At 59.0% G+C, this 19,542-nt stretch overlaps 3 protein-coding genes across 3 annotated transcripts in view; 1 reads left to right on the top strand and 2 right to left on the bottom strand.

Annotated features, from left to right (window-relative positions):
- Positions 1–285: 285 nt before the first annotated feature.
- Positions 286–1,776, top strand: PRSS57 (serine protease 57; the record flags this gene model as incomplete). Its single annotated transcript, XM_079546592.1, has 5 exons — positions 286–340; positions 454–607; positions 747–891; positions 1,168–1,428; positions 1,507–1,776. 5 exons carry the CDS (start codon positions 286–288, stop codon positions 1,774–1,776), a joined length of 885 nt encoding a protein of 294 aa, XP_079402718.1.
- Positions 1,777–4,883: 3,107 nt separating this feature from the next.
- On the bottom strand, positions 4,884–11,965 carry FSTL3 (follistatin like 3; the record flags this gene model as incomplete). Its single annotated transcript, XM_079546588.1, has 5 exons — positions 4,884–4,936; positions 5,039–5,266; positions 6,400–6,615; positions 8,641–8,826; positions 11,899–11,965. 5 exons carry the CDS (start codon positions 11,963–11,965, stop codon positions 4,884–4,886), a joined length of 750 nt encoding a protein of 249 aa, XP_079402714.1.
- A 4,767-nt stretch (positions 11,966–16,732) lies between these two features.
- Positions 16,733–19,542, bottom strand: part of FGF22 (fibroblast growth factor 22) — a gene marked incomplete at both ends in the record, with an annotated part of 6,205 nt that continues 3,395 nt past the window's right edge. The window contains one exon of the mRNA XM_079546762.1: positions 16,733–16,799. Within this exon, the coding sequence (XP_079402888.1) occupies positions 16,733–16,799 (67 nt within the window). The remainder of the gene's footprint in view (positions 16,800–19,542) is intronic.

Here is a 19,542-nt window from a genome sequence, read left to right as displayed (position 1 = left end):
AACGTCTCCTCCACCCAAGGGAAAGCTACCGGGCAGTGCCACAGGCCAAGCTGCCCCCACAGCTCTGTGACAGCAAAACCAAACCCCCCATCACCCCTTAGGATTGCATATCTCCATCCAAAATGATTGCACAAGGCAGCAATACTGAGAGGAGGAAGCAGGGGGGTACCCGCCGGTGCCCATACAGCGGCTGTGCCCACAGCACCACCCTGCAGGGTTATTTAACCCCCCCCCCCAGCCTCAGGTGGCCTCACAGGAGGTGGTGGTGGCCCACGCTGCATCAGCATGCTCTCTGCTCTGCTCATCCTCAGCCTGGGGGTCTCTGCGCTGGGTCCAACAGGTGATGGGAAGGCAGCAGTTGGGAGGGTTGGGAGCGATGCTGAGGACTTTGTGCTCACAGGCAGTGCTGGGTGTCCAAACCCCGCCTGGTTGGTGACCTCCTGCACCCACCAGGTGCTCACAGCAGTTGGGTCATCGGGGGAAAGGCAGTGGTGCCACACTCGCGGCCCTTCATCGCCTCCATCCAGATGGACGGGCAGCACTTCTGTGGGGGCTTCCTGGTGTGGCCCAGGTGGGTGATGACAGCCGCCCACTGCCCCGTTCCCAGGTGAGCGGTTTCCCCCGGGTCCCATTCACGTGGATATCCTCACCCTGGAGCAAAACCCCGTTGCTCAGCTCTCTCCCCAAGCTCCCCGTCCCCTCTCCCTCTGCGAGGTCTCCCATCCCTCCTCACAGCTCCCCCGTAGGCGCAACCCCTCCGTCCGCGTGGTGCTGGGAGCGCACAGCCTGGAGCAGCCCGAAGAGTCCCAGCAGGAGTTCAGCGTCGAGGAATCCATCGCGCATCCCCTCTACGACCCTCGGACGGTGGACAACGACATCCGACTGCTCAAGGTGAGCTCCGCGCCCTGTGCCACGGGCTGGGCTGGGGACCGACACTAGGTGTCAGTGTACTCCGGAGAAGCGCTGCACCCGGGATGGATGATGCCCGCACTCCGGGCGCCCCCGGCCTCCGGTGAGCACTGGTTCCATTTGGAAGTGCCGGGACGTGGGAGCACGCTGGGAGCTCAGTGGGGCAGTGGGAACCGGGCCCGGGAGTAGCGGAGAGGGGCTCTTCCTTGGGGTCTGTGTGGAAGAGGAAGGGAGCCGTGCCCCCCACTCCGTGCCCAGCTGAACCACATGGCCACGCTGAATGCATTCGTGAAGCGCATCCGCCTGCCCCGGCCACACATCGACCTGAAACCAGGCACCCTCTGCTCCGTGGTGGGTTGGGGGGACATCTCCAACTACGGCGAGCGGCCCATCCAGCTGATGGAAGCCAACACCACCATCATCAAGAGGAGCCTGTGTCGGACCCTATGGAAGGGCCGTGTCTCAGGCAACATGCTGTGCGGGGCCAGCCGCAATGCCACGCTGCAGGGCGTCTGTGCGGTGAGTGCCACGCAGCCACCCCAACCCTCCCAGCCTTCCTGGCCCATAAGGCTGCTATTAATCCACTCCCCATCACAGGGTGATTCTGGGGGACCCCTGGTCTTCAAAGGGAAGGTTTATGGTGTCGTCTCGTTCTCCGGGGAGAGATGTGGGGACCGCCGGTACCCCGACATTTTCACCAGGATCTCCAACTACATCGACTGGGTGCATCAAGTTGTGCTCAGCCATCGCCAGCCCCAAGGGCAGAAGAAGCACAAACCGGGCCCAGAGGAGGCAGGGGGGACCAAGGAGCAGCGGGGTGGGAAAGGCCAGGCCTCCCACAACCCTCACCGGCTCCAAGGGCTTTGATGTTCAATGGGAACTGACACCAGGGCTCATCACTCCTGCCTCAGTTTCCCTACGTGCTCCAAGGCAACGCAGGAGGCTGATGGTAGCGAGGAGCTCAGCATCCCCCCGGCTGCACAGAGAACCCCAGTGCCTCACTTCCCCCCTTGCTGCACATCCATTTTGCTCTCTAAATAAAACCTCGTTCCCATACCTCTGTCTGTTTGCTCTCTCTTTACCCATCTCACTTCCACATCCGATGGGGCCCCAGCCCAGCTCTGGTGTAGGAGGAAATCCCACAGACCCTCTCCCCCTCTCCACCCCAGCATAACCTCACCTTGATCCTGCCACAGTCTGCAGGAACACTGCAGGGACAGATTGAGGGACAGACTGAGCCTCACCTACTCACAGCCTGCAGAACCCAACCCCAGCTCCCTGCCCCCTTTAATCCCACCTTGGGTGGCTGACCCCAGAAGGGCTGTTTGGGGCCACCCTTCATCCTGCCCTGCCAAAGGCAGCTGCTGCCCACCTCCTACCTTTTCCAGCTGTCCCTTCTCCTGTCCTTCCCCTGCTGTTGGCGCAGGGAGGATGGACAGTGCCCTCTTGGGATCATGGGCTTGGTGCTACCCCACAGCCCAGCTTGCCTCATGGGGTTCCATGAATGGAAATGCAGAGAGGAGAGCAGGAGCAGACCCTGCTCAGGACCAGGCACTACTGTGAGCCAGGATCTGCACACAGGCACTGCCACCCATGGAGCATCTCAGCATCCCTCTGACTGGGGCAAACTCCTTATCCTGCCCCATCCCACACCACCCCTTCCCCATCACACCACAGGATCTCCGTGTTATGTGAACAGCCACATCCCAAAGCCATTAGCTCCCAGCATACCTGCTCCCACCCGTACAGGCAGGTGGGTTTGGGATGCTGCTGTAAGGCTCTGACTTTGCACTCCTCCCCAGAGATGGGGCCAAGCACTGACCCCAGGGACCCAGGAACGTGTGTGAGCAGCAGTGTGACCTCTGCCAACACGCAGCACAGGGCTCTCTCCCAGCTCTGCAGCCACCCCTGGGGGACAGTTCAGCCGTTCCCTGCTCCCAGCTGTTTGTTTTATCTGCCAATTGCTGGCACTCCGGCACAGGGCATCCCTCAGACAGCGGTGGAGGGCACAAATAGCAGAGCGTGGCCAGCACTCCAAGATCAGCCTGCAGCCCTCATGGTCTCTGCAGCAGGAAGCCCAGCAGAGGCCTTGGGGATGCTCAGCAGAAGATGGATGTTGCCAGGCTGCCAGACACAGGGGAACCTCAGATCCCTGTGGGTCCCCTGGGAGGATGCTGCCAGAGCAGGGCTGCCAGCCCCAGGGTGTGCACGATGCTGCTGCGTTTGTCCCAGCTCACCCCAGACCACCCAAACATTGGGGGAAGGAGACGACTGACTCACAGAGCCGTTCTGGAAGCTGAAATCTCTTGCTCACTGGTATTGCTGATGTCATTGCTGCAGCCCATGCCTGCTGCATGGCGTGGGTCAGCACCAGAGCCATGAGGTCAGTACCTTGGAGCTGTGAGACGCAGCCACTCCAGCTGCTGCAGGCCTGGGCTGCACGGCACCGAGCGCTGCAGAGCCCCATTGAGCACCACGGCTGCTCCCCAACACCCATCCCACAAGCAGGGGCATGGCGCAGCCGTGCTGTCCCTCATCCCCACATACAAGGACACAGCTGGGGACACAGCAGCACTGCCCTGGGAGCCACCAAAGGCACGCTGCAGGCTGCAGCCCAGCTCCCGCGCCTCCGCTTTGCACATCAGGACTCAATTAATGGCAGGAATTGTTTTGTGAAATACCAAACCCTTACGGCGCACACTGATATTAGGAACACATTTGATTTGCATTGCTCTTTTTTTTGCTTCTCTCTCCCCTTTCCTTTCTCGCTGCTGCTGCTCACAGACTTGGCTGGGGTGGAAAAACCACGACACAAAGCTGAAACAGATGTGGTGGTGGCCCGGGCGGGTGCAGCCACAGAGCAGGAGCTGAGCTGAGGCTTCACCTGCTACCCTACCAGGCTGAGGCTGCTCCAATTGAGGTTACAGACCCAATTTATTGCAGATCCCTCCAGCCAGCTTCCATTGCAGGTAACAGAGGGGAAAGCGCTCCTCCAATGCGGGGCTGCAGCAGCCTGCAGGGCCACGGAGCAGCGCAACAAAAGCAGAACCACAGCAGCTTTTATTCTTTTTTAATCGTAATCAGTCGTAAAATGCTCCTAAATGATACGGAATAGGAAATGTATACGTTCCTATAACGCCTGCCTCAGCAATCAGAACACAATCATACAAAAATAGAAAATAGGGTATTTATATATATTATATATACGGTATTTATATAAAGGCGAGGTGTCAGAGATGAGATGGTATGTACACAGATCACAACGCACGCACAAAAACAAGAGAGAGAGGAAGTTAAAATAAATACAGAGGGCGTTGAGAGGGAGTGGGGATGCGGGGCTGGGTGTCCCAGCAGCCCTGCAGCCCTTTGCCTTCCACGTGGGTTTGGTCACGGATGGGTGAAGGAGGACAAGCAGCAGCAGTGCTGGGAGCGGGGACTGGAGCACCTCGGGGCGGCTCCAGTATTGCCTCCAGAAGAGCTGGAAGCCGGGTCTTGGTGGGCTGGGGAGAACCTAAATGCAATCAGTTGCTATAAACCGCAGGAGAATAAACGACATAGAAAAATAGAGATCTATCCATCTCAAACGTGGCGCGGCTCCGCGCTCCGTTCCGTGCTGCTGGCAGCTGGGGCTGAGCCCCTCCGGGGAAAGATAAAGAGCAGATTCCTACTCGACCCCGAGGTCCTGGCCAGAAACGTCAGCAGAGTACCAAGAATTCAATCCAAAAATAAATAGGCCCGGGGCGGCCGTCCAAGGACACGTTATGGGGGGGTGCGGCAGTGCAGGCGCTCCCCTGATGCCCGGAGCAGCACAGGGGATGTGAGCAGGCACGGCCAGGAGCCGTCCCTCTGCATCTGCGTAGCATACAGATATAAATAAGGACCTTTTAATCTTAATAAATATCAGGTATATGCTTTGTACAGTATACACATAATGCCCCTGTCTGCCGGCCGCAGCCTCGCGGCGCGGGAAGGATTCACACGTAGTTCTCCTCCGCGTTATCCGTCTCCAGGGAGAACCTGGCTGAGGCTGCAAGGGAGGGGAGAAAAGAAGAAAAGGAATGAGGGGATATAAAAAAAGGCTTCGGATGTGCAAAGCCCCACCGATGGCCGAGCTCCTGGTCCCGCTCACCTGAGCAGCTCCCGTAGTGCCGCACGCCGATGGAGCGCCCCAGGTGGCACGTGGCCCTGCGCAGGTGGCACGCCGACGGGTAGGTGATGTTGTTGTTGCCACAGAGAGCGTGGTCCAGGCTGGTGGGTTCTGGACACGGAGCCGTCCGACACATCACACAGTGAGCGCTGCCCGTTTGATCCACCACGCAAGTGTGGGTGCCTGGACACACCACGCTGGAACAGGATTCTAAAGGGAAGCACGTTGAGTCTGAGGCTCAGCATGTCAGGAAGAGCGAGTTGTGAAGTTCAGCATCCCACTCCCACGGTCACTGCACCCAGGAAGCAAGGAGGAAGCGGGAATCGTGCATGCAACAGAGAGCTGACATCCTCACTGCAGTGCCCAAGCTACCAGCACCTGGCCTTTAAAGAAGGAGCGGGGCGGATCAGGACCTGGGAAGGGCTCTGAGCCCCATAGGAGAGCAGGGAGCTCGTGCACCCCGTCCTGTGGGCTCTGCACACCAGCAGCCCTGGGGCACAGCAGACCCGCCGTACTCCCCGGATGCTGTAAACACGGCTCGAAGCCTTCCCTTCTCCTCCCTCTATTTTCCTGCTGGATTGGAAGGAGACTTGGCATCTGCAACTCCCAGCTTGCAACTCACATTTCTTGCCCCAAATTTTACTGTGCAGTCCAGAGCTTGACAGGCAAAGCATTTCAGAGAGGAGGGCTGGCGAAAATAATCATAATAATTCTGACAGTTCTTGGCAGGGCAGAGGAGGATTACTGCTCTCTTTAACAAAACAACAAAAAAGGGGCTCGATGTTTGGAAGTGACATTTTACGGACTGCTATTCCCCAGCTGCAGCGAAGCTGAATCCCCCATCGTATCGATGAGCTGCTCCAGCATCCCAGGCAGCCCCTTGGCCGCCCGGTTTGAGCTGCCACAGTGCCAGCTCTGCTGCTCCACCCTGCAGTGAAGGCGACACAGGGCCAGAGAGCTCAGCCATGAGTTAACCCCAGGCAGGGAGATGCAGGTGGGGGCTGCGCTTGGCCCCTGTGCAGAGCAAACCCAGCCTGCAGATCTGTTCCCGTGGGAGAGGAGCAAGCTGCAAAGGCAGCTCTGTCTGCACAGGGCAGGACCAGCTCCCCGATGGCTAGGCTAACAGAGAGATCTGGCTGCGCAGGGCAGGAGAGGTGGGGACGGTGACCTGACGTGCTGGCACAACATGACAGAGCAGCGCAGCTTCTCATCATCGCTGCCAAGCTGTGTAATTTGGGGAGCTCATCGCTGTTCATCCCTTTTTCCCTCCTGGACGCGGCTTGGAAGCAGCGAGAGCCACGGGGCAGGGGATGGGAGCAAAGCAGGGACGCGGCAGAACCTACTTTTGCATTTGCCCTGGTACATCACTTCCAGGTCGGGGTGGTCTCTGCACTTGGCCGTCAGCAGGTCGCACTCATCACGGTAGGTGTAGCCATCAGAGCCGCAGACCTGCAGCTTGCGGGGCAGGCTGGAGCAATCGGGGGCGCAGGCACACTGGGGCCTGCCGTGCTTCATCTTGCACACCTTGTCGGGGCCGCACACCACCCCCTCACAGCTCTCTGGGGACAGAAGGGAGCACAAGAACGTGACTCACAGCGGCACCCATGGAGCGTTACCTGGAGCTGCCCCTGGGCCCCAGCAGCACGAAGCGCTGCTCGCAGCAGCATCTGGATCTGCTCAGCACTGTGGAGGAGCAGGTCGTTGGCTGCAGCGCAGAGCCATCATCCAACACTTAACCCAGCCAGAGAGCTGGCCCTCAGATCAGCACCAGCTAATTCATTTCTACGGATTTATTTTTTTGGAAGGAAACATTTCTTTTTCTTATGCAATGGAAAAAATCTATCTCTGTAAGGCCCCAGATCCTCCAGAAGGAACTGGGCTTTGCGAGTTGTCTGGGCAATCAAGAGCTCCGCTTTAATCAGACAATACCCAGCCCTGTTTTGCTCCAGGCCTCCGTGACTTGAACACAAGAGCAGGTCACAGCAGAGAGAGGCAGATCCCCCCCCATCCCATCCGCTTCCCAGAGAGACAGATGGAAGCATTGTCCCCTGGGTGCCTCCCTGCAGGGACAGCACTGGGCTCAAAGGGACTCTGCAGCCACTGCATCCCTGAGGGCAAAGGACAGGGAGAAGACAGCCTGCAGGGAGGGGGGGGGGGGGGGACACAGGGCTGGGAGCCCCTCATCTCTGCCTCCAAATGGCCGCAGATGCCACCTGAAGTTAAGGGACCAGGACCCAGCTCCATCACACCCAGTAGGAGGGAAGGAAGCCCTCCCCAGCCCGAGCTTCACCCCAGAGCAGGAGGGATTCCTGCAGACAGGGTGTGTGCTGGGAAGATGTCAGCAGGGAGATAAAGAAGGGGGATTTCCCTGCAGCAACCGGGTCACTTCGGGAGACAGCGAGGGGAGGAGGGGGAAGGGGAAATCCCCTGTCTTCTTGGCCCACGTTCCCAGGAGAAATTCCCCGGTGGGAGACAGGCAGTTTCCTGCTTTGCTCTCTGATTTCCATAGCTGGGACCTGCCCTGAATGGCGCTGAGGGGGGGCACAGCACGGCTGATGCACACTGCAGTGGGGTCCATCTGTCCCACCGCAGGAGCATCCATCCTTGATGACCCCAGCCCTGGCACCAGGGGGGTTGGAGAGCCAGGAATTTCACTTCCCAGCAAAGCCACAGAGCAGCCCCCAGCACCCAGCTGCGATTCTCCTGGAGGGACCCCCCCAGCACCCAACCCTCAGCCTGGGGAGCCCACCCAGCTCCAGACCAACCAGCACAGCTTTCCCATTTTCCTCATGGCCACTTTGTGCTGAGGTCCAACTCGCAGAGCCTGGGCAGCCACAGTGCCCCTCTGTGGGCTGCTCTGCATGCCCCCATCCCTGCTGAGCACCTGCTATGTGTCTCACAGGGCACAGAATCCAACCTCAAGCACTGGGGCTGCAGTGGGACCTCGGAGGCACTGGAAGGAGTTGTTTTCTTAAGAGCTTTTCTCCCCACCCCTCTTTAAGCAAATAACTCAGTGACCTTCCAAAGACCTGCTCCTGATTCCTGTGGTCAGCAGGTCCTCAGTGGGTTCTCACACGACCACGCAAGTGCTGCGAGGGGATCCGTGCCTGTGGCATGTGCCAAAACATCTGGAAGGCCTGGAACTCACAGCTGGAGGGTTTCCATTTTTGGAACTGTCTGTTATATAAAGCCATCTCACACATATGGGAGGGAGGAGGAAGGGGGAGCAAAGGGGAAGAAATGCATCTTCCCGTGAAAAAAAAATATATAGATCTGTATATAAATAAAAGAAGTTTCCCTCTGATCAGAGCTGGAGAGGGCAGCGTGGTCCGGCAGCCCCAGTGATCTGTTGGCTGAGCTCAGCCCTGCACCTCATGGCCACAAGCACGGCACGCAACCTCGCTCTGTTACAGCAGAGCTACCTGGGGGCAGGGGCTGCCCCACAAGCCATGCCCCATGGAACACATTTGGGGATGCAGAGAGGCACCGGGAACTGCTGCACTGCCTGCAGCTGTGGGTTCAGTGCCACCCCCAGCACAGAGCTCGGCCCCGCCACCGTCCCCATCCCGCAGCCCCACACTCACCTTTGCATGGATGGCAGGTCACCAGCCCCAGGAAGCCCAGCAGGCTGATCTTGTTGCCTGGGTAGGTGTAATTAGACCAGGCCACGTCCACGTTGCCGTTGGCGCAGCACTCTTCCCACGTCACGCCTGTCTTCAGGATCATGGTGCACTTGGCCTCCTTCCCCTGCTGCAGCCAGCAGATCCCACCTGCAAGGAGGGCAGAGGACGGGGCTTAGCACACTGTGTGATGCCTGGCAGCAGGCAGACAACATCTCCTCAGAGCTTTTCAGGACCCCCTGCCCAGCACCATGAGCCCCACGGAGGGACCATCCCTGCAGCACGCAGCCCCACACACTCTGCCTTTGTGAGCAGGGCACTTGACACAGCCCTTGGGACACGGCCAGCCCAGCGGCATCTGATCCCACTGAGTCAAAAGCCTGTTTGTTCCTTAACCTCATGAGCAAATCATTTATACTATTTTTTTTTTTTTTTTTTTTTTTTTGTGAGTGATTCCTTTGCAATTTCCGCCTCTGCGAAGCAGCCTCTTCTGACGCTTATTTGGGTTTATGTTCTCATTAGCTGCGTTTGAGGTCTGTTAAACGGCTAAAGATGTGCTCAGGGGTGGGGGAAGGGTTGGATCCCACTGCCAGACACCAGCACGGGGCTGGAGCTGCTCTCCTCCAAAGCAAAGGCTCATCCACGGGGCATCAGCACCCCCCACACCACCTCCCCCAGCCCTATTTCACTTTGGAATTCCACAAGGGAATGCTGGTGTGCTGGCAGCAGCTCCCTGCAAGGACCTGAGCCCATCAGGGTGGGCATGGATGGAGCAAACCCCACTGGCCCTGAGCTGTGGGCATCCAACAGCTCACATCTGGGCACCATGGAGCGCAGCACGATGTCAGCGTGGCCCTGCACCCTCTGGGAATTTCTCCAATGGTTCTTTGAAGCCCCTTTTTCTTCCATGATATCCTGCCATCCCAATTCCCCCTACATTACCCACACACCTGCAACACCTGGGGCTGCAGCAATGCCAACACTGCTGGATGTGGGGTGCTGGCACACAGAGCTGTGTTTGCTGCTACGGGCACCCGCACTGACAGCCTTTGCATTCCAGCACTGGTGTGGGGACCCTGCATAAAGTTTGCTGGCTTTTTTTTTTTTGCTCCTTCTGGACTGTGAAAGAAGCAGCCTGAGCACTGCAAATGGTGCTGCTGTAGGGGAAGCCCGGAGGCCAGGCATGGCCTGAGCAGGAGGCAGAGTAGAATGCTGCCCCAGGTCAAGCTCACTCTACTACCGGGTCTGCTCCCACTGCCAGCAGCAGGTAGGAGCTGGGTGTGCTCATGCCAACAGCACCTGCCCACGTGCACGCTGCAAGCCTAGAGCTTCCCAAAACTCTCCTTGGTTTTTCCATGGCTCATAGGTGCCTGACGCCCACAGGGAGAGACCTCCAGGGAAGAGCCGGCACGGAGCCAGGAGCTGCATTGAAACAGCCCAGGAAATTCCCATCACTTTCCTGTGCCAGGAAAGTGGGAGCATGGTAGCAAAGCCAGACCCTGCCTGGTCCCATGGTCCCCAGTGAAACCCAGCAGCCTCCTGGTGCCTCCAGAGCCCAGGAGATGGTATGTAAGTCTGATAACATCCCAGCAGGGATCTTTGGCTACTTCATTTGCAGAATCATCGCCAACAGAAAGTGAGCTGGCTGCTCGCATGCTTTTAAGTAAAACCAACAAAATATGACAATGTGAAGCCTCCCTTGGATGCCATGCACTGGAACCTCCTGCCTTCACCCCAGCACTGTGGTTCCAATATTCCCTCATTGCATGGCAGCCTCATGGTGCCCCAGCAGCAATGGGCAGGAGGGCTCCGGGCTGTGCTGTGAACACATCTGGCAGCACGCAGCTATGCAGCAGGGGATGGCTCAGGACCTGGCACTCCAGTGCTCACAGGGAACCGCAGGGAAGCTGAGCAAGAGGACAGCTGTGACACGTGCAAGCAGGAGCTGCTTTCACACTTCCACAGGGCTGAGTCCCACTGACACAGGAGCACCTTCCCCAGACCCTGCAGCTCCCAGCTTCTGCTCCATCCCCATGCACGTACCCACATACTCAAAGCAGCAGACAACAGGGAAGTGGATGTGCCCCAGGATGTGTGGGGGCTCTCCAGGCACCCCATCCTCTGGGTTTCCCTGGCACGTTGGCTGTATCACTTTCCATGCTCTTACCTGCAGCAGTCTGCAGGACATGGGCTCAAGCCAGAGGTAGCACACAGCGCTCACACCTGGGGCTTCTCAGTGTTTGAATGGGACCTTGTGAAGCAGGGAGAAGAAATCCCACGGTGTGAAGCAATGCTGCCCGTGATTCTGAGAGCTGCAGCACCCCTGGGCATCTCATAAGAGCCCCTCTTGTCCTCTGGGGCACCTCAACGCAGTGCTGTCCAGGGAGTGCTGCTCCCTGCCCATGCTGGCAGCGTGTGATGGAGACAAACGTGATCGTGCGGAGGGGAAGATGGAAACTCCAGCAGTGCTGCAGAAGCAGTGCTGGCAGGCAGCAGCCTCTGCTGAGCACAGCAGGGCTGAGAAGGGCTGGGAAGGGTGACTGGAGCCCAGGGGTCTCAACTAACCCAGGCACTCTGTGGTTTCCCCACATGGCTACGGCCACCAAGCTGCCTGGATGCCAACGAGTGCCCGTACAAGCTGCCAGCACAGTCATCTGAACAGGGAGGGGTTGGAGCTGGAAACTCCACACCCAACCCACGAACTGGCCGTGGCTCCCAGTCCGTCTCAACTTAGCGGAGTGGTTTGCACAGCTCGATGCACCACGAGCAGTGAGATCCTCTGCGGGACCCTCTGCAGGACGGGCAGCTCCAGCGGCTGCATTCACCTCCAGCCCCGGTGCTGGAACCAGGACAGCGGGTCGATGCACGGCACCGCCTCGGTACAGCTGTGTCAGCGGGGTCGCGCTGCCCAGCCGGGCACTCGCTGCCCGCTGTTGTGCCCCACAACCGACGCTGACAAGAGACGAACAGGACGGAGAGGATCCGAACCGACAGCAGAGCCCCGTTCCCGGTCCGAGATCAGCACCAGCCCTCAGCCAGCACCGGCGGGGTCGGGACGGATCGGAGCAAAGCGGAGGACAAGCCGGTAACGGCGCCGGGACTCGGGGCCGCCCCTGCCCCCGCCCCAGGCACCTGCCGGCAGGACGGGACGGGACGGGGCGCGGCTCGTCAGCTCCCGTCGGGCGCGGCTGCCCCGTTCCCCCCCGCCCCGAGCTCCCTTACCGTGAGCGGCGTCGCCGCCGGCGAGGCTGCAGAGGACGAGCAGGCAAAGAGCCAGCCGGAGCGGCATGGCCGGGCCGGGCCGAGCCGGGCGGCGGCGGGACGGGACGCGACCGGGACGCTCCGGGACCTGTTGGCTGTGAGGCGGCGGCGGGGGCCGGCGGCGTTATAAAGCGACGGGGCGGCGTGAATCACCGGGCGGGGCGGCGGGCGGGACGGGGGGGGAACGGGGCGGCGGGGAGGGAGCGGGGAAAGGGGGGGAGCGGGGAGTACGGGGTGAGGGGTGATGGCGTGGGGGGAACGGGTCCGTGTGTACCTGTGTCCGTGTGTCCCTGTGTCCGTGTGTCCGTGTGTCCGTATGTCCACGGCTGGACCGCCCTGGCTGGCGATACAGAGGGAGCAGTGGCACAGCCAGCTTTTGGGGTACCCCCAAGCTGAGGAGCATACAAGGAGGAGGAGGAGAGAGTTTTGCATGGGGAGACCCCGATGAATTGATTGCTGCTGGGGGAGGGGAGGGTGCCCACCTGCCTGACCCTGTACCCCTGCAGCCAGAGTGAGCCCCCCGATCCCATCTGGACCCTCAGAACCCTGCTGGGTCTGTGCTACGTGGCTCCTTTCAGCTTTGCTTCCCGAGCAACTGTGCAGCTCCGCAGTCCGGCATCACCCACGCTGTGCCAATAGGGAAACTGAGGCACTGTCAGGTCCCACTTCCTCTGGCAGCAGCAGCCCTTGTCAGAGCAAGCCCTGCACAGTGTGGGAGCAAAGGAGAAGGTCTGGGGGGGTTGTACCCCCCATGACACACACTGTCACTGAGGGCGGGGGTCCTTACCAACATCCTGTGGTCTCCTGCCTGGTGCCATCATGCCAACAACATGTTGGGGTACAACCAGAGTCCTCAACCATCAGCCCAGAGCAGAGAGCCAGAGCACGGGGTCCCTCCTGCCTCACTCCTCCTCGTTGCTGCTCCAGGGGCCTTTTCCAGCCCATGAACCTCCCTGTCCCTCCACGCTGTGCAGCTGAGGGGAACACGTTACCCTTTGCACTGGCCTCAGCTGAGGTCATGTTTTCAACAGATCTGGTCTGGCTCTTTCAGAAGAAGGGGCCCCATACGGATGGCCCTGGGGAGCTCGCACCACCCCTCTGCTCCGGCAGCGACCGCCTCGCTCCGAGCTGATGCCAGCACAGCATGAGAAGATCACTCTGGTGCAGGATCTGGCTGGATGCAGTTTGGGTCCAGCAAGACACAGAACAGCAGTGGCCACATGGCCAGAGAGGGGTGTGATGCCAGCAGGACCACAGGCAGGGCGATTGTGTCTGCTGCCACTGCCTTGTCCCTCCCTGCCAGGGAGTGGGAATGGGGAGCTGCCAGCTCTCCACTGAGGTCAGTCTCCTCTCTCTTCTCCCTCTGCACCACTAGGGAGTGCAGAATTGGGTTTGGCTTTGGTATAAGCTATAGAGCATCGCTGAAGAAGCCCTTGGGGCCTGAAGTGCCACGTTGCCTGTGAGCAGAGCTTGTGCTGTGGGGCACGGCAAGGTGCCTGCTGTCCCAGAGGAGGATGGAGGGGCCTGGGAGCCCAGGGAGCACAGGTTTGCAGCATGGTGCGGCCTCAGGCTGAGCAGCTGTCCCTGCCTCGATCCCATCTGTGTGTTCCCAGCATGTGCCATCCGCTGCAAGCAATTGCCCATGTAAGGACAGAGGGCCGGGGAGCCAAATCCCTGAGCTGGATTCGATAAGAGCGGGCAGTGATGCACTTGCTCACATGCTCATGGATGTCAGAGAAGCTTCACAGAGGCCAAGAAGGGATTTTCCCTGGCTGAGAGCAGCATTGCACAACCGGAGTGTCTGGCAGGGATGGGGTCGTACCTCTCTCCAAGCCGCCACATCTGGATGGAGCAGCACAGCTGGGCTCTGCATTCTGGCTGTGGACAGAAGGAGCTGGAGGCCAGGAGGGGAGCAATGCAGGCCCCTTCCTCCTTCACTGAGTGACGAAGGGCAGCAGTGTGCCGAGGGCTCAGGATTACCCCGTGCTCTGCTGTCCAGGAAGCACTGCTGGTTGTGAGGAGGTGGTCTTGGGGAGGGGGCCAGGGCTGGTTCTCAAGCAGCACTGGGAGCAGAACCCACCTGAGCAGTCTGCTGCAAGCTGGGGGGGTCCCACTGCATCCCTTGCTGCACCCACCAATGGGGCAGGTGGCAGTTGTGAGCCAGCAGGTCAGCACTGGTATGGCAAAGGGAGAGAAAGGAAGGCTGGGAACCATGGGAGAAAGCTGCCCTGCTGCAGCACTGGGGCAGGTTTAGGGCCCTGCTGCTCTCCTGGAACTCAGCTCCTTGCAGATTGGGAGCCAAAGCTATCGGCCCACACGTGGGGCTCGGGGGCGGCGGGCAGAGCTGGGACAAAGGAGCTCTTTGCAGCCGCAGTGAATGGCAGCCTCGCATCTGACCTTTTCTGTCTGGGTGCTGGTATTGTGCTGGGTCAGGAGGTTCCCGTTACGCTTTGGTCTGCAGCGAGATTTCAGGCTGAGGTTCAAGAGGCAGCTATGGCTCTGTTCCCTTGAACTGCCGGGATCCTTTAAGGAGGGAATCTCGCCTCTCTCATCAGTTCAGGCTAATTAAACTCTGCTAAACCGATTAGAGCTGCAATTTACAAGCAGACAGTCAGTTGAGAAGTGTTTCTCCCAGAACCCAGGGTCAGGGCACAGAGGTTTCATATTGACCCTGTGGGTGTAGCTGGGAGGTTTTGGACAAGTCCAGCGGAGTTCCAGATGCTGATTCCCCCATGAAGCATAGCAGGAGGCCCCAGCAGCCCACTACCCTCCCTGCTGCAGCAGCACTTGTGCAAGCAGCACCGCCCCCTGTGTACCCCAAGGACAGTGTTGTTGGGGTGCTGGGGCTGGCTGCCTGCCTGCTGAGCACTGGATTGCAGCAAGGCCAGGGCAAGGCTTGACCCCAGCCTCAGTTTCCCTCTTTGCAAAGCCAGGTGAGCTGCTGGGTGCTGCCCCAGGGGGTTGGATTTTCTCTGCCGTGTCTGCATAGCCAGGCAAACCAGGGAGTTATGTATTGCTCACAGCTGCATCACCGGCGCTGGGGAGAGAGCACAGGGCTGAATGCTCTGTGCTTCGATCCCTGGTTGGACACACTCCACCCTCAGCTCTGACACGCAGCTTCGCCCTATGCCCGGGGCAGCAACGTCACCTCTCCAAGCCTCAGTTTCCCCATCTGCTGCGGCAAGATAATGTTCCTCTGCTTGATCCTGCACTATCTCACAGGAAGGTTGCATTAGCAGTTAGCTAATGGCTACAAGGAGCTTTGAAGATGAAAAGCCGTGAACAAATGCCAAGAAGTGCTGAGCTGGATGCTCCTCACCTCAGTAATCGTTTCATGTTACTGGGACACTTCCACTTCTGCAAAATGAGAGGGAAGGGTGGGAGCCTGCGTGCGGGGAGGGGCGCGGGGTGCCTGACTTCCCAAGACCTGCCCCTGCAGATCAGATCACCGCTCGTGTTCTCATCACATGCAGATCCTCCTGCCCTTCCGCCAGCCTGACCTGCTGCTCCCAGCTCTGCTCCCTGCTGCAGCATCCTTGCTGTGCTGCACAGAGCCCTGCGTGCTGCTCCCACACTGCTGCCAACCACCTCACCACCCAGCCTCGTCTCACAGCCCCCAGCCCGCCTTGCTGCTCTTTGCCACCGCCTCACGCTGGTCTTTGGTGTGTCATAAAAGCACTCCTATCACAGGCAATTTGATTTAATTATTCGGGTAAGAATTCACAAGGCACTGTGTCAAATGCTTAATTAAAACCTCAATCTATGCTGCTGCCTGCACCCCACAGTGCGCGCTGGCAGCGATGCGCTCGGCACACTCTCTGGCTGCAGTTGGATGTGAGCTGTCTGCTCCAGCTTTGTAACCCCAGGAGCTCTGCCCTGGCTGGGAATGCCAAGAGAGGGACCCATTCTGCTTTCTCATTGTGCCCAGCGTTGCACCAAAGCACAGCAGAGCTGCTGGGAGCATCGTGCAGGGCAGCACCCACAGTTCTGCACCCACCGTTGGTGCCTCGGTGCTCTTCACGGCTTTGTCCTGATGCCTCTTTCCTTCCAGCAGGGGAAGAAAAGAAGCAGGGTTGGAACTGAATTGGCTTGAGGGCCTCTTCCAGCACCAGCTATTCTGTGATTCTGTGGGAGGTGGAAGAGGGAGCGTGGGGGGAGCAGGCAGAGGGGAGGCAGTTGGGGCGTCCCGGGGCCCCACGCAGCCAAGGAGAAGGGGCTGTGTGCGACGGAGTGCGTTTCCCTCTGAGTGAAAGAACAGATGTCTCTTGTCTATGGCTTGCAGTTGGCTCTGGTTTTCATCTCCCCTGTCTATGCACACGCAGATTTATAGCTGCCTTAATTAGTTCCTTACAAAACAATCTAGTTGCCCGCATGTCTGTCTGAGCCCCGGGAGGTGCAGCGGGCAGGAGGCCGGGGCAACGTGGGGTGGCACAGCCGTTCAGCAGCCCTGGCTGCCTGCATGAGCTCAGGTCACCTGCTGGGGCCAGGGGATGCTCTTGACGCAGCCCTGCACGGCCCCATGGGTACAAAGGGCTTCACCTCCTGCTGCATGCAGGGGATGCCTCTGTGGTGAAACAGGGCAGGCGAACACTCAGCTGCACGCATGCACAAAGCCACCCCAGCACACGTGCACGAAGCCACCTGTGCACATGCGCAGCTTGCACGCTTTGCTCTCTCCATGCCTTAACCTGCACAGCCTGGCCCCAGCGCTGTCCCCAGGTCCCCATGCATGGAGCTGCACGGTGATGCTTCTCTGAGCACCTTTCACGGGCACGCCGTGTAAACAAGCCATGACTCAGCTGCCCGTGTGGTTTCCCCAGTGGAAATGCTTCGTCCGCCGCTGTGGAAAGAGCAAAGATTGCCTGCAGGGAAGAGCCGACAGCTCCATAAAACGTCACGGAGCCGTGCAGGTCTGACTGGGGTGCAGGGGAGATGGTTGGGGTGAACGCTTCCCAACCCAAACTGAGAGGTGTGCGTGCATTGCAGGCAGCTGAGGGCAGAGCCACTGCGGGTCCCACACCTCCCACAGAGCCCCATCCACCCCACAGCTCCCTTCAGACAAGAAAACTGACTGCTTACATAGCCCAGGCTCGCAGTTAGTAGAAAAACATGTTTTTCGCATTAAAATTTCCCTTGAAAAACAATGGTTTAAATTAAGCATAGGAAAAGAAAAGCAAGGAATCAAAAAAAAAGGGGGTGGGGGTGAGGGAGGCAAAAAGTATTTTTAAAAAGGGAAATTTGAGGTGGAGCTCAGAAGCAGTCCCCCGAGGGCTGCAGCTTTCCCCCATCCCATGGAGCTCCTGGAAGCAGGTGGGGTCCCGGGGACTGTGCAGCACTGAATGTGGTTGGAGGAGATGCTGGAGGCTGCGGTGCAGAGCTCAGCCCCAGACGGGCCAGAAAGGGTGAGGTGGGGGGATGCAAATCGTCTGATCTGTCTGTGAGGGAATTCAAAAGGAGGCCGATTCAAATCCGTCGTGACACGAATGGGTTGGGGCTGGCAGACGATCCCTGCGGTGGTTGTTAACAAATCTCGCCGCTTTCCTTTGAGTGGCCTCCAATATATTAATTAAAATAAGCAATTATACACCATCTGGGTGGAGAGGAGCAGGGAGACCAGCTGCACCAGTTCTTCTCCCTTGGCAGGAAGGGTGCAGGAAGGCACTGGGGCTTGGGGAGCTCTATGAGAGCACAGCCGGGCTGTGCCCAACAGCTGCCTGCAGGTCTCCAGACTGACACAGCTGGGTGAGGAGAGCAGGGATCGCCTTCCAGCAACCACTTTGTGTAAGAAGACAGGGGCCCAGAGGCTAAGTCCTTATAGAAAATGCCCTGCCCGTGTCATAGGGGAGGTGGGAGCAGAGAAGGAAACCGAGCGCAAAGCAGCCCAGGATCTGCTGGTTTGTGCTGCTTGCCCTTTCCAGAAGGTCCACATCCATCCCCAGTGATGGGGAATGCTGTGAGCAGGAGACCCTCCCCCCCCCCAACCCCCCCAAAGAACAGGAGATGGGGCAGGCAGAGTGGGAGTGCCAGGGGAAACACGTCTGCTCAGTGCAACGTCTGTGCAGAACAACAGCCACATGTCTGGGCTTTATCTCAGCGCAGCACATCTCGTGTCAGCAAATCCCTCAGTCACAGGGTTTTATCCACGGCCTGCAGTTTGTTAATTAGAAAAGTTCCTGCCTGCAGGGCACGCTCATGCCCAGAGAGACCCTGGTGCTGGGGATCCTCACCCTGCTGACACCCTCAGTGCGACGGGCACAGGACCCAGCACCACACACATGGATGCATACGCACACACACACACACACATAAGCATGCACATGTGTGCACACACACACAGAGCCCACGGCAGCCCCTTAGCAGCCCCTGGCACGCTGGCACCACTGGAATTAAGTCATGTCTCAGGAGGTGAGCTCATCACCAACACCCACAGCCGGGCACTGCGAGTGGCAGCAGAGGTGGCCGCAGGCCCTGCCCAGCCCCACCAGGTACCCTGGGAAAGTGGCACCACATCTGTGCTGGCTGCAGGAACGCGCCCTGCCCTGAGGCCTGCTCCCATGTGAAACCCAGCCTTCCTCCTCCTCTTCCTCCTCCTGACAGTGGCATCACGCTCTTTGCATCTCCTGCAAAGGCTCCTGTCAGGCTTACGGGGTGGCTGCCAGCTCTGTGCCATTTGCCCCCACTCCGGAACCCAGCAGGTCTCAATGTGAGGCTGATGCACTCCCAGGTGCCTGGGAATCCAGATCCCTGGTTTGTGGTCACAGAGGGACACTCATCCCCACCACCACTGTGGTATAGCCCAGAGGTGCCCCCGTCCCATCCCCATCCCATCCCTTCCCATCCACCTCATCCATCTCGTCCCATTTCATCCACTCCATCCATCCCATCCCAACCATCCCATCCTACCCCATTCCATTCCATCCCATCCTATCCCATTCCATTCCATCCCATCCACGCCATCCCATCCCATCCATCCCATCCTATTCCATCCTATCCCACCCCACCCTCCCCACCCCACCCCACCTCACCCCATCCATCCCATCCCATCCCATCCCATCCCATCCCATCCCATCCCATCCCATCCCACCCCACCCCACCCCACCCCACCCCACCCCACCCATTCCTCCCATCTCCCCTCATTCCCCCCCCCAGCAGCACCCTGCTCTGCTGATGCAGACTCTGGAGGTGCCACCTCCTCCCTCATCACTGCTCTGCAGCACCGTGAGAAAGCCGCCCCACCGCTGCCTTTGGGGTGACTCAAATCCTCTCTGAGCAGACCCAGCTCCCTCCAGGCGATGGGGTGGGGGCAGGGCCGATATTTAAAAGAATATGGCTTTTTTTTTTCACGGGAAAACCGCTTTGCCCTCTTTTTGATGGGCTCAGTCTCTCCCCAGGTCTTTTTTTTTTTTTTTTTAATAAGGAAATTATTCGGCTTTTGAGTAATCGTTAGTCTTTATTAAAGTAATTATTAGGCTTTATTACCGAGATGAAAAGCACAGATCTGGAACGGGAATGGGGACGGGAGCGCGCCTACGGCTCCGCGTGCCGCGCAGCGCCATTGGCCCCGCCCCGGTAAGCCACGCCCCCTCAAAAAGACACGCCCCCCCC

This window comes from Tetrao urogallus (assembly GCF_951394365.1).
Source record: "Tetrao urogallus genome assembly, chromosome: 25".
Taxonomy (NCBI): Eukaryota; Metazoa; Chordata; class Aves; order Galliformes; family Phasianidae; genus Tetrao; species Tetrao urogallus.
Note: the sequence above shows the minus strand (reverse complement) of the source record. Positions and strands in the feature narration are given on the sequence as shown.